At 52.3% G+C, this 16,762-nt stretch overlaps 1 protein-coding gene and 1 non-coding gene across 2 annotated transcripts; one reads left to right on the forward strand and one right to left on the reverse strand.

Annotated features, from left to right (window-relative positions):
* The first annotated feature begins 2,262 nt into the window (after positions 1-2,262).
* On the forward strand, positions 2,263-15,675 carry Gas8 (growth arrest specific 8). The gene is made up of 9 exons (XM_032887952.1): positions 2,263-2,460; positions 3,253-3,459; positions 4,652-4,706; positions 5,318-5,523; positions 6,625-6,792; positions 7,126-7,212; positions 9,719-9,928; positions 12,509-12,574; positions 15,408-15,675. The coding sequence occupies exons 1-9, from the start codon at positions 2,422-2,424 to the stop codon at positions 15,555-15,557; spliced, it is 1,188 nt and encodes a 395-aa protein (XP_032743843.1). The 5' UTR covers positions 2,263-2,421; the 3' UTR covers positions 15,558-15,675.
* Positions 15,676-16,204: 529 nt separating this feature from the next.
* Positions 16,205-16,322, reverse strand: LOC116886763. Its single transcript, XR_004386164.1, has one exon. It is a non-coding gene; the product is annotated as a 5S ribosomal RNA (ribosomal RNA).
* Positions 16,323-16,762: the final 440 nt, after the last annotated feature.

Consider the following 16,762-nt stretch of genomic DNA (forward strand, 5'->3'; position numbering starts at 1 on the left):
TGGAAGGTCATGTGCAGTTGTGTTAGTAAGCCTCGCTGTGGTAATGGCTGAAGAGAGAAGAAGGGCGTTAGAAGACTGACGTAAGCTGACACTGGAGTTAGGCACTGGTCTGATGTTGGTGATTTCAAAGGTCTAAGGCTAAAATCTAAAAATCTCTCTACGTTAACGCCCAGGCGTGACGAGTGGTGCCCAACTCCACGTGCTATCTTCTGTCAACATCCAGAGCCTAACTCCTGATGACCTGTAGCGTTATGACTGTGCAGTGCTGGCCAGTCTCAAGAGAAACAATTTGTGCTGTAAATTTGCTTTGTACAAGACAGTGAGCTGTCCCCCCCCCCCAAACACCATGAACCCACACAAATGGCCTCTGAATAACCCCCTCAACCACCATAAAACTCCACCTGCTTTCAACCACACGAGGCCTTTTGGGATCTCGCCTGCTGCTTACTCGCAGCGTATTTTAATAAATTTCCTCCACTTTGCATTCTAGGGGAATTTCTTTCATTGCCCGTAGCACCGGCCTTCTACGTTCCACTTTACATAGCTGTATTTTGATCTAAAATACATGTTTTTAGGAGCTGGAGACTGGACGTGCCGGTTAAGAGCAGGCTGCTCTGGTGCAGGACTCAGGTTTGGTTCCCGGCACCCACACAGTGGCTTGCAGCCATCTGTAACTCTGGATCCCTGGGGTCTGATGTCCTCCTCCGACCCCCACGGGCTCCAAGCACTCACATGATGCAGAGACATACATGCAAAGTGTATGTTTTTTTTGTTTTTTGTTTTTTATTTTTTAGTTCTTTTTTTCGGAGCTGGGGACCGAACCCAGGGCCTTGCGCTTCCTAGGCAAGCGCTCTACCACTGAGCTAAATCCCCAGCCCCAAAGTGTATGTTTTTACAGGTATCGCATGTGTGTTTGCCTGTATGTTTGCATGAGTACCATGTGTGTTCAGTGCCTGAGGAGGCCAGGAGGTGGCTTCAGATCCTCTGCAGCTAGATTTGCAGATGGTGGTTAAGCCACCATTTGGATCCTGGGAACTGGGTCTTGTGCGTCTGCAAGAGCTACAAGTGCTTTTAACCACTGAGCCACCTCTCTGTTCTAAAACAGAGTTTCTCTGTGTTGTCCTGACCATCCCGGAACTCACTCTGTAGACCAGGCTGGCTGTTTTATTTTGTGTACAGGAAAACCATTAAGTTTAAGCAGAGATGTATTGGGGGATCCAGTTTGCGTTTTGACTGGGACGGATGGAGAATAGAGTGGACTTCGGGCTCCCCGACATGCTGTTTCTGTCCTGTTTATTTCATGCATTTGGAGACTGAACCTTAGTGTCCCAGTCCTAAGAACAAACTCTGATACCATATGAGTATTGCAACTATTGGAGTGACACTGAAGGCCCACAATGTGGAGAGACTTGTTGGGTCTTTCAGTGTGCACGACATGGTATGAAGCACTAGTCAGATTCTGGCGTGCATGTTCCCTCATAGGCTCCTAGCCCCTGCCCAGCATCCTTCCTCAGAGCTGCTTGGCTGCCTGATGTCTTATTCGTTCCCTGTGGAGAATGGAGTGCCCCCACCCCCACCCTAACTCCCCCTTCTCTTTGAGACTCTGTGCAACTCTGGCTATCCTAGAACTCACCTTAACTAGGCTGGCCTTGAACTCACAGAGATCTATCTGCCTCCCTCTACCTCCTGAATGCTGGGATTGAAGGCATGCACCACCACTGCCCAGTGGAATGTAGTCTTGAGAGAGAAAATCTGCTAACTATCCCGAGGCTGTGCCTAAAGATAACTAATTCTCAAGGGAAGCCACGCTCAAGAAAGCTGGAGGACCTGCCCTACTTTCCCTCTAACCTATTTGCAGATTTATAATTGACTGTGGACCAAAGTCTGTTGAGAGCGAAGAGCCCGCTAGTTTTGTGTAAGTTTTGTGGAGACGTTTATGTGCTTCTGTGTGATTGTCATAGCTCTTAAGGCTGAGTTGATATATGGCAATTTTCAACCATTGTACTGTTTAAAATAGTTGAAGATCATTGTGTTTCTTTTGAGAAATGTCTTAAAAGAGTCCAGGCTGCTGAGCGGATATAATTGTTTCATAATTACTGGTTACATTTGAGAGACATTTGCTGTTTACGCCCCGGGGCTTTCCTGCTGTGTATTTTGAATAAGATGGCCCCTCCCCTTCTCTCCCCTGCTCCCCTTGGGCCACGCCTGGTGGTGGGCGGGGCTCCTGCAGCCTTGCCTCACTGGTGCCCTGTGTCTGGCCAGGTGGAGGAACATGTCGCCCGCATCCGGGAGGAGCTGGACCGGGAGCGGGAGGAGCGCAACTACTTTCAGCTGGAGCGGGACAAAATCCACACCTTCTGGGAGATCACGCGGAGGCAGCTGGAGGAGAAGAAGGCTGAGCTGCGCAACAAAGACCGGGAGATGGAGGAGGCCGAGGAGAGGCACCAGGTGGAGATCAAGGTGAGTGGCGTCGGTCCGTCTATACCTACGGGAGAAACGGTCTGGGTGGGGGTTTCCTGCTTTTCTGTGGGAACATACTCCTGTACACTAGGAACCAGAGGTGATTTTTCCAAGAGTCCAAAGGAGGTTGCAAAGGTGATTTGGCTCTGTCATTTGTCACCCCATTGGTCACCAGCATCGACTCTGCTAATTAAGTTGGCCAGGTGGGGATCCGCAGGCAGCATCCTGCCCTGCTACACGTGTACCCACCTGAAGCAGTGTGCTCCACTGAGGAGGACCACTTGCCCTGATGACAGAGGACTGTCATGAGGTCTTGGCGCCAGTGTGCCAAGGACAGCTATGAATTCAACCAAACAAAATGGCAGAAGTACTAAAACAAAGGCTGGGCATTATTGGCACATGCCTGCTACCCCAGGGCTTGGGAGGTGGATGCAGGAGGACAACTTTAGTTATGTCCATAGTTTTAGACCAGCCTAGGCTACAGGAGACCCTGTCTCAAAACAAACCAAAAGAAGTTTTATTTTTTCATTTATTCTTTCATAACTGATGACCTGTCATGGTATCAACTGTGCTCCCCTGTTAGAACCATCCAACAGCCTCAGAAGAGGACAAGGGAAAGTAGTTTCGTCCTCCTGGTCGTAGGAGAGGCCCCGCAGGTCCTGAGCCATCAGTTGAAGCGTCTGTGACATGGCAGGGGAGGAGCAGGCTGACTCCAGTTCTGCCTCGTAGTTCCCTGTGAGCTGAGCACACGGGCGCTTCAGGTGAGCGTGCGGCACGTCTCCCCCACTCCAGGTTTACAAGCAGAAAGTGAAGCACCTTCTGTACGAACACCAGAACAACCTGGCAGAGGTGAAGACCGAGGGCACTGTGGTCATGAAGCTGGCCCAGAAGGAGCACCGCGCCCAGGAGGGCACTCTGCGCAAGGACATGCGTGTGCTGAAAGTGGAGCTGAAGGAGCAGGAGCTGGCTAACGAGGTGGTGATAAAGAACCTGCGTCTGGTAGGTACGCGTACGGCTCGATGGCTGTGGAAAGGGGACCGAGCCACCCGAGCTGCTTCCTTAACAACCGGGGACTTACAGTTGGGGGGCAAAAATGCTCAGAGGCTTTTAACAAAAAGATCAGCAAAATTGTACTCAAATTTGTAGTATGTAGAGGCAGGAGCGATGGCTCCACAGTTAAGAGCAACAACTCCTCTTCTAGAGGACCTGGGTTCAATTCCCGGCACCCACATGGCAGCTCATGAGCCTCCATTATTCCAGTTCCAGGAAAGCCGACAGCTTCCTCTGGCTTCTGTGAGCACCAGAGACACGTGTGGGGTGCAGACATACCTGTCGGCCAAACACCCAAAATATGAGAAACACATATGATATAGAAGTCTGAGTTGGAGAGGTAGCTCTGTGATCAGACGACACAGACGAGCCCAATTCTCACGAGTACTGTTTGCTTTTAAGGAAGACCCAAGTTCAGTTTCCAGCACCATGGTGGTTTCCAGCTGTCTGATGCCCTTTTCTGGCTCCCATATGCGCCAGGCATGCAGATGGTACACAGATGTGCATATGTGCAGATGTAATACACACATAAAATAAAATTGAAAAACCTTACAAAAATTTAGCATGTGATTACTTATTAAGGTAATCTCTGGGATGGATGTGGTAAGTTCACCTTTAGTCCTAGCACCGGGGAGGCAGCCACAGGCAGATCTCTTGAGTTCAAGGCGAGCCCAGTCTGTGGAATGAGTCCCAGGACAGACAGATTTATGCAGGGGAACCAATATAATAATAGTTATCATCATCGCTGAGCAGTGCTGTAAGCAGCAGTGAGAGAGACTGGCAGGAGTGTGTAAGGCTTCTGGAGGGAGCCTGCTGCCTCCCATAGATGTGGTTGTTGCTCTCTGACTGTGGGAAGGTTGGATGAGGAAACCGACCCATGAGCAGTGCCTTGTCTGCTCCTGTCTCTGTTCAGAGGTGACTGGGCTGTGGGAAGTGAGTTGTGTACGGAGTGTGGAGGTTGAGAGCTGTGTTATTCTGGGCTTACCTTACTATGCAGGCGTGAGGAGAACCCAGAAAGCAGCAGCAGCACAGGGGTGTCTAAGCTGTACTTTCCCACAGGAGAGGAGTGGGCTCAGCCTAAGGAGAGTGGGCCTGTCTGTCTGTCTGTCTGTGGAGTAACACCCCCTTCTCATTTGTGCAGAAACAAGCCGAGGAGATCACCAAGATGCGAAATGACTTTGAAAGGCAAGTTCGAGGTCAGTTTCGCAGACATACACGGTGTAGGATGCTGTCAGGGCACCCTCCAATTGCTGCTTGGTAGGTAAATTGAGGCACATAATCATATTAGAGCACACGTGCGCACACACAACACACACGAGAGACAGACAGCAGGGAGAAGGAGTTAGACTATTTCAGAAGCTAGCAGCTTGATTCAGAGTCAGAGAAAAACTCATTCCCGTGTGGGTTTGGGGAGCCACAGTTAACAACGGGTGGTGCTTTCTTCAGTCTCCTTAGCCCCTGGACGGAAAAGCCTTCACTGTCAGGAGTACACTGGTTTACTGATTGACCTCTAGTGTGTGGGTGGGTGGCTGTAGGTCACATAGGCCATGGGTAGTGTGCCCTGGGATTAGTGTGGGACACCCACTGTGGACACTGGCTATCACAGGCAGAGGAACGGTGACAGTGACATGTGTGCTGAACATGTCACTTGCAGGAAAAGCTCCACCCAAGCCTCTGGCTCCTGGCAGAGTTGCTGGTGCGGCCTCTGTCTGACCCTGATGGGCATCCGTGGGCCCTGCCCCGATAGGTTCCATCGTTTATGGCGTGAGGCCCTCTATTCGTCTAAGCTGCTGTGTGTGCCTTTCAGAAATCGAGGCCAAATATGATAAAAAGATGAAGATGCTTCGAGACGAGCTTGACCTGCGGAGAAAGACTGAGATCCACGAGGTGGAGGAGAGGAAGAACGGGCAGATCAGTACGCTGATGCAGCGTCATGAGGAGGCCTTCACTGACATCAAAAACTACTACAATGACATCACTCTCAACAACCTGGCTCTCATCAATTCCCTCAAGGTACCGATGTGGTCCGGGAGACGTGCTCGGGGCCCATGGATGCAGACCCCGCCTTTGATCCCACCAGATCTGTAATAACATTGGGTGCTGTCCCTCTGACTTTCAGATAAGATTCCTAAGTATCGTAAGCTACCCAGTGTTTAAGGGGAAATCCTCTGGGGTCTTCCTAACTGTGCTGTGCTGTAGTGGGAAGAAATAACTTCAGAGGCGTTCTGACATGCAGGCGGGCTACGATGGACACCGTGTTGACTGAAGTGTGGCCACAGTTGGCCGTCGGCACTATGCTTACAGGATGTGGTGACATTGTGCTGGCAGGATGGGGTCAGGAGTTTCTCCCTGCAGTCACTTCTTGGAAACTTGGAACATAAAACTGACACTGGCAGGATTTCCACAGTAGAGAATCACCCTTGGTCTAGACAGACATAGCCCCTTGGTCTGCGTGCAAGTTATGTATGCCCTTACATAATTCAGAATAGATCAGGACTGCAAAAGTAGTGCCTGCATGTAAAATAAGACCAGGTCCTCAGCATGCATGTGGCTGTGTGGCTTTATGACACAGGGCACCTCATGGGGTTGTCCTAGAACTCACTATGTAGACCGAGCTAACCTCGAACACACAGAGGTCCACCTCCCTCTGCCTCTGCCTCTGCCTCCTGAGGGCTGAGGTTAAAGGCATGTGCCACCATGCCTGCCTCAGCTCTGTCTTTAATTGAGGGCATTCAAAGCTGGATATGGTGGCACAAACCTATAAATCCCAGTGCTTTCAAGGCAGAAGCAGAAGGAGAGCAAGTTCAAAGCCAGTCTAGGCTGGTTAGGGAGCCATTGTCTAAAGAAAATCAAAACAAAAAAAAAAAAAAAACAACCAAAAATTATCAGCGAGATAGCTCAGTGGTTGAAAGTGCTCTCCGTGCAAGCCTGGTGACCTGAGCCCTTCCTGTGGTGGACGGAGAGAACCAGCTCTTGAAAGTCCTGCTCTGACCTATACATGTGCGCTGTGGCGCGCGTGCACCCACACACATATCACGTACTAATCGTCAAATCCACACGCGTGTCCCGAGGACACGTGTCCCGAGGCGAAGCCCCGCACGTGACTGCTTACAGGAGCAGATGGAGGATATGAGGAAGAAGGAGGAGTACCTGGAGAGGGAGATGGCGGAGGTGTCTCTGCAGAACAAGCGGCTGGCTGAGCCGCTGCAGAGAGCCAGGGAGGAGATGATCGAGATGCAGAAGAGACTGGCGAACCACGAGAGGGACAAGCAGATCCTGGCCGTGAGTGTCCCGCTGAGTTCTCTCCTCTCCCTGCTGGGGATGTCTGAGGGCCCTTGGGAGCGGGACTCATCCTTAGTGCAGGGGGGCGAGGCATGGGGAGGTAGGGCTCCCTCTTCCTTGGACTCCCCTGGAGCGATAAGCAGGCAGGTGCTGCTGCACACTGGACCCTAGTTTTCCACACATTCCGCTCATAGCTTGGTGGGGCCCAGCTGCTAGTCTTCCAACCATTTGTTCCTGCTGATTTGTTCCTAGCCTTGCCGTCTCCGGGAGTCTGTGGTGTGTCTGTCTGTGAATCCTAAGCATTTGGTGTCTCCTGCCCCCTGACCTCTGCAGTGTACGAAGGCACGTTTGAAGGTTACTGAGAAGGAGCTGAAGGACCTGAAGTGGGAACATGAGATACTGGAGCAGAGGTTCATCAAGGTGAGCAGGTGTGGGCGCCATGGCGGGCTCTGTGTCCGCCGAAGTCCCCTCCTACCTGGGCCTACTCTGCCTGTTCTTTGTTTGGAAATAGGGTCTCACCGTCCCACTCAGCCAGGCCTTAAGCTCCTAGGACCCAGCCTCCTCCTGCCCTAGCCTCCTGGGGAGCTGCAGTTATAGGTGTAACCTTGGGTTGTGTCTTTTGTGTTTTGAGACAGTTTTTTTGTGGTTTCGCTCTGTGTAGCCCTGGCTTGAACTCACAGAGATCTGCCCCCCCCCCCAAAGCGCTGGGATTAAAGGTGTGCACTACCTGACATGCATAGTTTTTGTGAGGCAACAACCTGTGGTATATTCTGTAGAAGGCCCAGGGCCCCGGTGGGGAGAGATCCTTTTGTCTCCTTGGCAGCTGGACTATGGATTTGTGGGACACTCGGTCCCATGATCTCATCTCTGTGGCCCATTTCATAGTATTAGGATATGGCCTGTTTGTTGTACATGAAGGGACCATCTCTAAATAGACAAACAAATAAACCGTACTTGGATAAAGAAGCAAAATCAAAACTCCCTTTACATGAATACCCAGCGGCCTCATTTGGCGTGGCTCTCTCCTGTTTTCTACACGTGTGAGCACAGTCTCACCGAGGGATGGCACGTGACCTTGCTTTTATACCTCAGCGTTTCGAACAACGGCATACCCTTGAGCAGCATCCAAGGTCGAGCACACGTGGTTTCACCACCCGTCCAGCGAATATGCATAGCTTCAGTGCCTTGGGCCCCTAGAGTTTGCTGAAAAGGCCCATCTCTGCCTTCCCCCACCAAATGCTGACTGCAGAAGCACAGGGAGAAGGAAGGTGGCCCTGCTGACACCCTTACGCTTGGCTCCACCCCTTGGCTCCACCCTTACGGACAGCGACAGAACCCAAGTCATACCCTCTAAGGTGCTCAGTGCCTGTGAAAGTCAACCTGGATCTGACATGGATGGACTGTTTCAGAGGAGCCTGCTCTGGGGAAGATGATGAGATTCTCAGATCATGTATGCTGGCCAAAGCCCTGGGGCCCTGGGGTGCAGGGTTGGCCTTGGCCAGACGTTTGAAACTGCCAAGGCAGGGGAGGTATCAGCAAGGCTAGAGGAAGACCGTGAATCTCTGCCACTCACAGGAATTCTCATAACTGTATGTTAAGTGTGCCCTGCCATAGTCTTGGTCTTTCACAGCACATGTTAATAGGAGATGGGCAAGGATGTCCCCGTGGTTGATAGACACTTGCTTCAAGCTTGACCTGGACCTGCCTTGACTCTCATGTGGGGTGGTTGGTGATAATGTCTCGTCTGAGCCCATGGCCCTAACTTGGGCATGGCTGGCTCTGACCTATCTGTGGAGCGGTTTTCAGAGCGTGGCTCTCCTTCTAGCTCTTATTTCCCGAGAGGAGCAGTCAGGGTGCTGAGTGGTCGGGGTGCTGGGTGGTCGGGGTGCTGGGCAGTCAGGGTGCTGGGCAGTCAGGGTGCTGGACGGTTTTATGTCTACGTGACACAGGCTAGAGTCATCTGAGAGTGGAGAATCTCAATGAGGAAATGCCTCCACAAGGTCAGGCTGTAGGTAGGCCTGTAGGGCATTTTCTTAATTAGTGATTGATGAAGGAGGGCCCAAACCATTGTAGGTGGGGCCACCCCTGGGCTGGTGGTCCTGGAGAGATGGCTCAGCGGTTAAGAGCACCCGACTACTCTTCCAGAGGTCCTGAGTTCAAATCCCAGCAACCACATGGTGGGTCACAACCATCTGTAATGGGATCTGATGCCCTCTTCTGGTGTGTCTGAAGACAGTGACAGTGTACTTATATGTAAAAAATGAATACATCTTAAAAAAAAAAAAAAAAAAGAGGGCTGGAGAGATGGCTCAGCGGTTAAGAGCACTGACTGCTCTTCCAGAGGTCCTGAGTTCAATTCCCAGCAACCACATGGTGGCTCACAACCATCTGTAATGGTATCCGATCCCCTCTCCTGGTGTGTGTGAAGACAGTGTTAGTGTACCCACATACTTGAAATAAATAAATCTTTAAAAAAAAAAAAAAAAAAAGAAAAAAGCAGGCAGAGCAAGGAGCAAGTCAGTAAGCAGCACCCCTCCATGGCCTTTTACATCAGCTCCCGCCTCCAGGATCCTGCCCTGCTTAAGTTCCTACCCTGACTTTCTCCGGTGATGGACCACAGTGTGGAAGTGTAAGCCAGACCTCTCCTCCTCTACTTGCTTTGGCCGTGGTTTTCATCACAGCAGTAGAAGCCCTGACTAGTGTAAGCAGTAATGCTAATTCTCCCTCTTCCCTCTGCTGTGCGCTGCGTTACCCACCTTTCATTGTGTGCAGAGGGTCTAGTGCAGGCAGTGTGGACAGCAAAGGTTCCCATACCATGGTGTGGTAACAGTGAAGGTGACCCCATCACAGAGGAGCACACTTAGGGCAGGGTGGGAAGTGGCTTCTCCCAGCTGGGGGTCCTTGTTGCTCACTCTGGTCTCCTCAGGTGCAGCAGGAGAGGGAAGAGCTCTATCGGAAGTTCACTGCAGCCATCCAGGAGGTGCAGCAGAAGACAGGCTTCAAGAACCTGGTGCTGGAGCGTAAGCTGCAGGCACTGAATTCTGCTGTGGAGAAGAGAGAGGTGCAGTTCAATGAGGTGCTGGCTGCCTCCAACCTGGACCCTACAGCACTAACACTTGTGTCTCGCAAACTTGAGGTAGGTGCTCATGGCTCATGGCAAATGCTGATTTTCCAGGTTGGGCCCTTCAGTCCTGTGCTCCGCTACGCCTTCTCGGGTGGCACAGAGACCCCCAGTTAAGTCGGGGGCTGCCATGGTTTCTGCAGCAGAGAGCAGGGCATGGGCTATCTCGTCTTCTTTTGGTTTTGTCCCTCCCAACCCTGACCTGTCTCCCAGTTTAACACAGGAACTCACGCTGTAGACCAAGCGGGCATCAAAGTCCTAGAGATCCCCCTTCCTCTGCCTCCTGAGTGCTAGCATTAAGGGCAAGTGACATGCCCAGCTCTTCGGTCTGGAGTCTCTGTGGTTCCTGTTTTGCCCTGGTTTGTAGCTTGCTGAGCTGCAGCCCCTGAATGGAACATAGGTGGCTTAGGAGAGAAAACTGATCTGGATACTCGTAGGTCCAAGTTCCTCTGTTACCTGTTCCTCTGCCTCCATGAAGACCCTCGGACACTGATCTAGGACTCGGACAGTGACATAGGGCCATGGAGACTTATGTATCCCTTGTTGCTTTCCTGGGACCTGGGAGTAATGTCTGAACCGAGCTCAGAGCATTCCTCATTCTTGTGACAGAAGGTTCTCTGTCCCCTGAAGAGTCAGGCCGCCGAGCCTCTGTCAGAACCCCCAGCTTACCTGCTGCCTGCTCTTTAAGGCCAGGTCTCTCCGCTCCCTCTACCTAGCTTGGGGCATGAAGGACATAGGAGCAGGTGGCATAGTTTGGCTAATGTGAATACCAGCCAGCCATTGTGGCTGAGGCTCTCAGACACATGGAAAGTGTGAATGGCTGGTCCCCCGTAAGTAGCTCTGGGTCTCTCTCTCTCTCTCTCTAAGGGCCCCTTGGAGTCAGCTGTGGTGGTTGGCGCCAGATTCATTCATGCTTCCAGGATGTGAACAGCTGAAGCCCCAGCCGACCTAGCGAGGGGGATGATCCATTCCTGAGCAGATCCTTTAGGGCAGCAGGGTGCACAGCGTCTCTGGGACTCGGGCTGTGCTTGGAGCAGAAAGGCAGACAAGCAGCAGCGGCTGGTGGCTAGGTTTATCCTGAGATGTTTGTGGCGTGCGGGATAGCTGGACTTAAATGCTCATTGCTCACCACAGACTTTCTGTAGTCAGCATGTTCACCTCACTGCCTGTCTGAGGTGTGCAGCCTTAGACATCGCAGGTAGCTCCTTGCTGAGCTTCCCTAGGGAGCACACAAGCGCTGGGGGTTGCAGAGTGAGTGGTTTCAAAGACCTCACAAGTGCATTAATGTGGCCCTGGGAATTGTGGGAGGTTCTGGGTGTAGACACTTCAGATAAAGCCTGCTCTACCTCAGGCGGGACATGAGGTAAAGAAGCAGGCATGGCTGATGAAGGGTCAAAGAGGCCAGAGTTGTCAGGAGGCTGATCCGAGAGAAGCTGTACCTGGTTCAGGAGGGTCCAAGGTAACATCTGTGTTTGTCAGCAGTGAAGCTAGTGTTCCCTCACAGAGTAGTGGTGTGGGGAATCTTCCAGAGGAGGCTCCTCAGACATGGATTTACGCCAAGAAACAGTCTTTATCAGCTGGCTGGTGACCACACTGGGTGTTTGGGATCCCAGTGTAGCACTGAGCCTCTCTCAGGGTGAGCTTTAAAAGCACAGAAACCATGTTTTGGGCGGACATATTTCAGTTAACAAGAACAGTTAGCCAGGAGCAGAACTCCAAAAGCCAAAAGGCAGGGGTAGTCCATTTCGAGACTTTCCCAGAGCTGTGGACCTTGATGGGTTAGGCCTGCATCCGCGTGGTGGCTGGCGGTGCTGTCTGCGGGCTCTGCGGCCTCAGTGGCACTTCAGTCATGGAGTTGGTTGTGCTAAGACCTGGGCTGTTTCCATATTAGACCCTGGACCAGTGGGTAGTGGTTTGGGTGACGTGGGTTACTTGGTAGGGTCAGTTTTCAGGCCGTAGGTGGCACCGCTATCCAAGAGACCTTGTTGGATGCTCTCTGCTCCTCACTGTGCCCTGTGTCGGGATATGGCTGGTCAGTGGGAACACAGGCGTGTGGGAAAGAGGATCTGTCTGTCGCTGTGCTAGTCAAGTGCCTTTGCTGTGCAGTCCCTGAGGCACGGATGTCATGTCAGCAGCTGTAGCTGTCCTGACGGGCATTTGGCTCTAACTGGGGCTCAGCTCTGCCTTCCCTGGTCACCACTGCTACAGCTTGTGAACAAGAGAAAGGATCTTTCATGGACTTGACAAAGTGACTGTGTTTTTAGCTTTTTGTTTGAGAAAGGGTCTCACTATGTAGCCCTGGCTGTCCTGGAACTCACTCTGTAGACCAGGCTGGCCTCCAACTCATAGAGCTCTGTCTGCGTCTGCCACCTTAGTGCTGGGATTAAAGGTGTGCGCCATCACCGCCCAGTCTGCTGTCCTCTTTTGTTTTTCTTGTGTATCCTTGGAGACCTTTCCTTCCAACAAGTCTAGGTGAGGGACCCACACAACTTTATTCTTTGAGCCACTCAGACCCTTAGGGAACCCTAGACTAGTGTCCCCCTGTCCACCTCTGCTAGATGATAAATAATCAAAATCACCCTTGTCTCTCCTTAGGATGTTCTAGAGTCGAAGAATACCACCATCAAGGACTTGCAGTATGAGCTGGCCCGGGTCTGCAAGGTATGGCTAATTCCCCCATCCACTGGGCTTCACATTCTTCTTCCTCAGGGGTTCTTCTGCCTGAGAACTGTGCCCAGTTTCACCTTTCGAATATCACAGACAAAGGGTCTCTGAGGAATCTTACTCCTTTTTCTGCATGCTCCATTTAGGAGGTAGGTGTGGTAACCCCATGTGATGGGCACTCAGAGCCTTAGGGCCTGAGACTCAGCTCCTTGTCCTGACTGTGCACAGGCTGGCCTGCTACACCCAGGGCTCTACCTCCTACCATGTTCAAACCTGCCTCTCCTCACCCTTCCTTCCTGGAAGAGCCTCTATGCCTTCCAGGTTAATGCCCACTGCCTTCAGCAGGAGCAGTTTGGACTCTCACCTTTTCTCATACTCTTGTGAATCTAAATAGCCCGATGCCCTTCCATGCTGAACGTGTGTGTCAGTGGCCTCCTGCCAGACCTCGGCTGCCGTCTGTCCCATGCACCTGAGAGGCCTGGGTTCTACATCCAGATGGTCCTAAGGGTCTACTGTCCTTCCTTTGCTCCCTGTCCGCCAAGGGCATACCCACAGCAGCCACCTCACAGGTCACATTTTTAGTCCTGTTGGGCAGGCATTGCATTCCCGTTCAGTTCAGGGCCTCATCCAGACATTCATGCCATCCTGTTTGATTGCCAGTAGAAGTGAGCAGCATCTGTTACTGTGGCCCAGGATCCATGCTATCCCAGCTGCCCCAGCTTCCCAGCTGTCCCTAGAGCCCAGGTTAGAGCTTCTCACACCTGACCCTCAGCTGGCATGGGCTGAGCATAGGGCTGTCTGCTGTGTGTACCTTGGCTCTTGGGGGCCAAGGTCTGGACCTGGAGTGTTGGTAGCCAGCCCAGTCCTTGAAGCTCCTGCTGGAGCCCATTTTTACTTGGCCCTTTCTCTCCGTTTCCAAGCACTGCTTCTCTTCCCTGAGCCTCAGTGAGGATAACCAACCCTTTTCTTCTTCTCTGTTTGGTTTCCAGTCCGGGTTTCTCTGTGTAGCCCTGACTGTCCGGGAACGTGCTCTGTAGACCAGGCTAGCCTTGAACTCAGAGATCCGCCTGCACCATCTCCTCCTGGCCCTTTTCTCTGTCTCTGTTTGAGACACAGACCCACTGTATGGCCCTGGTTAGCTTGGAAGTCACAGAGATCTGTCCATCTCTGCCTCCTGAGACTGAGATTAAAGGTGTGTGCTACATCCCCAGCTCAGGAACCCTTTTGACGTCTGCTGTGAACATTTGGATAGGCTCAAAGCATTTCTTATTCCACTCAATTCATCAACACCTCTGAGCCTAGAGGCAGGAGGAGCTTGGGCTCAAGGGCAGCCTGTGCTGCAGAGTGAGGCCCTCTCTCAGACCAAGACTTCACAGCTACCTGATGAAAGGCTCCCAGTTAAAATGTGCATTTGGGATTGTTGACATCAGTGGACTTTTGTTCAGCATCCACATGGGGGAAGCTCACAGCTGCCTGTAACTTCTGCACCAAGGAGTCAGACTTTCTCTTCTGGCCTTTTAGGGCATCTGCACATAAGCTGTGCGTGCCTTCCCATACATGTGTATAGTAACAATAAAAAGCACTAAACTACAAGGTGTGGTGGCATAGCCCCTTTAATCCCACCTCTCAAGAGACAGGAGCAGGTGGATGGTGTTTAATTCTAGGCCAGCCTGGTGTATATAGCAAGTTCCAGGCCATCGAAGGCTATTTAGGGATCCTGCATAAAGAGGAGAAAAAACACCCATTTAACAAGGTGTGTACTGTAATCTTGTAATCTTAGCACTCACCTGGCCAAGACAGTAGTGACTTTAGTCATTAAAAATTTTCTCACATTCTATATTTGGATGTTTTTCCTTTCCCAAAAGGCTTCCTACCTACCCCACCTCCAGCTGTATGCTCACTCTCCTGCCCCTTCTGTCTTTTCTCTCTCTCAAAAAACAACAACAACAAAAAAAAAAACCCACAAAAATGAAACAAAAAGTCAACAGAAACAAAACTGAAACCTTCTTTTGGTCACCACTTCTGAGCACAGGGCGTGGCCTGGGGAGTGGTTCCAGAATCACTGCAGGGAAAAGTGAAGCAGTGAGATTTTGAGTGTGAGGCCATTCTGGGAATACAGCAAGTTCTAGCCTAGGCTACACCGTGGGACCTTTTCCCACATAAAAACAAAACACCAGGGGCTGGGGATTTAGCTCAGTGGTAGAGCGCTTTACCTAGGGAAGCGCAGGCCCTCAGGTTGGGTCCCCCAGCTCCGAAAAAAAAAGAACCAAAAAAAAAAAAAAAACCAAAACACCAAAAACTAAAACAGGATTAAGAGCAAGCTCCCTCGGTGTTGGGGATTTAGCTCAGTGGTAGAGTGCACAAGGCCCTGGGTTCAAAAAGAGAAAAGAAAAAAAAAGAGCAAGCTCCCTCAGAGGAAGTCCTGTCTTTGTTGGCCACCAGCACCATTCCAAGGGCCCAACCTCCCCACCCCCACAAACACACACCATACCTCTGCCATGGCACTGGGGAGTTGGAGGGGATGTGGTCTCCAGGGACAGGGATTAGATGTCATTCCATCTTGGCAGGGAAGGAGAGGAGAGCTTTAGGGAGAAATACTTGGGGAAGGGCCAGGAGCTCCAGTCCTCCTGAGTCTGGCCTTGTGAGTACGTGAGCTACAGGCGTACACCAGCGAGGCTCTAGACGACAGAAGGCACTGGCTATCCTAATTGGAGCTCTGTTGACCACCCTACACCTTCAGCAGACAGAGGGGACATTTGGGGGCCATAGCATGATGGCTGCAACTCCCAGGCCCAAGTGGACGCGTCTTGACCTTGCTCTGTCCTTGCAGGCCCACAACGACCTGTTGCGTACATATGAGGCAAAGTTATTGGCCTTCGGGATCCCCCTGGACAATGTGGGGTTCAAGCCCCTGGAGACAGCAGTGATTGGACAGACACTGGGACAGGGCCCTGCAGGACTTGTGAGCGCGCCGACATAGCCATCTACAGCAGCCTAAGCTTGTCAGTTACTCTGCCCCTCTCCCCTGGGAATTCACACCCTGCACAAGTTTTATTTTGAACACTTAACAAAAACCAATGAAAGTTTTTGCACAATTACTTTCTGTGTTATCTCCTTGTAAAAATTGTTTCCTCAAGCCCTCTGCTAGGGACACGTTGTCCACTTCCTGACTCTTAGAGCCCTGGTGATAAAACAGCCTCCAAACCCTGCACAAATTGCACCAGCCAAACACACCTGAAAAATATCAGCCATCATAGGTACTTCTATTAGCATTGTGACATTGGGCCAGCCAGTGAGTGCTAGCATTGGCCAACTATTGCACAAACCTCCTGGAAAGGTTCAGGGTGGTATGGCCATAGACCAGAGCCCTCGCCAAAAATAAACAAGAGCCTGCTACACTCCCTAAGCTGCCCAACCCTCCGGCCCAACCAGCCTACCCCAGCCCACCCAACACACCCTGAGCACACAAGACCCAGAAAGCCACAATTACCCAGGCCCGGGAATATGCCAGGCATCTGAGAGGGCGAGGGTGGGCTCTCCCCGGGGACCTGGGCAGTGGGCTGTATGTGGGTGGGGATGGCCTGGCCTGAGACTCGTCCCCCGCCGCGGCCAAAAGGGAGTCCAAAAAGCCTACAGCACCGGTATTCCGAGGAGGTCTCCTATCCAAGTACTAACCAGGCCCGACCCTGCTTAGCTTCCGAGATCAGACGAGATCGGGCGCGTTCAGGGTGGTATGGCTGTAGACGAGGGCGGCCCTCGCCGACAAGCCCCCAAGAGCCTGCTGCGCCGCTCAGCTGCCCGCCAGGCCCGCCTCTGGCCCACCCCCCACCGCAGGCCAGACCGCCAGCAAGCCCCGAGCCCCGAGCCCCGAGTCCCCAGCCCAGAGCCCGGACCACAGAGAGCCCACACCTAAGAAAACTGCCTGCCCGTCGTCGCGTCCAGCCTTCCGCGCCCCTCAGCCCTGCCTGAGCCCCACCTGCACGCCCCAGCCCGGGGGGCTGCCTGCCTGCCTGCCTCTGCGTGGCCTACAGCCTCCTGTAGCCCTCCTCAGCCCGCCCTGGATGGAACACGGGCCCAGCCTGTGAGTGCCAGCCTTCCCCACGCAGGACACAGAGGTCTCCTCCTCTCCTCCTCTCCTCCCCCTCCCCCTGACAGAGAGACTCTCTTCCTTCCACAGGCTCAGTA

Source organism: Rattus rattus, chromosome 17 (genome assembly GCF_011064425.1).
Source record: "Rattus rattus isolate New Zealand chromosome 17, Rrattus_CSIRO_v1, whole genome shotgun sequence".
Taxonomy (NCBI): domain Eukaryota; kingdom Metazoa; phylum Chordata; class Mammalia; order Rodentia; family Muridae; genus Rattus; species Rattus rattus.

What these genes read in the sequence shown, in the direction of transcription:
- Gas8 (XM_032887952.1), top strand. Translation starts at nt 2,422, where the DNA reads ATGGAGGAGGCCGAGGAGAGGCACCAGGTGGAGATCAAG. An exon ending in GGCACCAGGTGGAGATCAAG is followed by an intron (nt 2,461 to 3,252) that starts GTGAGTGGCGTC and finishes CCCCCACTCCAG; the next exon opens with GTTTACAAGCAGAAAGTGAA. An exon ending in GGGACAAGCAGATCCTGGCC is followed by an intron (nt 6,793 to 7,125) that starts GTGAGTGTCCCG and finishes TGACCTCTGCAG; the next exon opens with TGTACGAAGGCACGTTTGAA.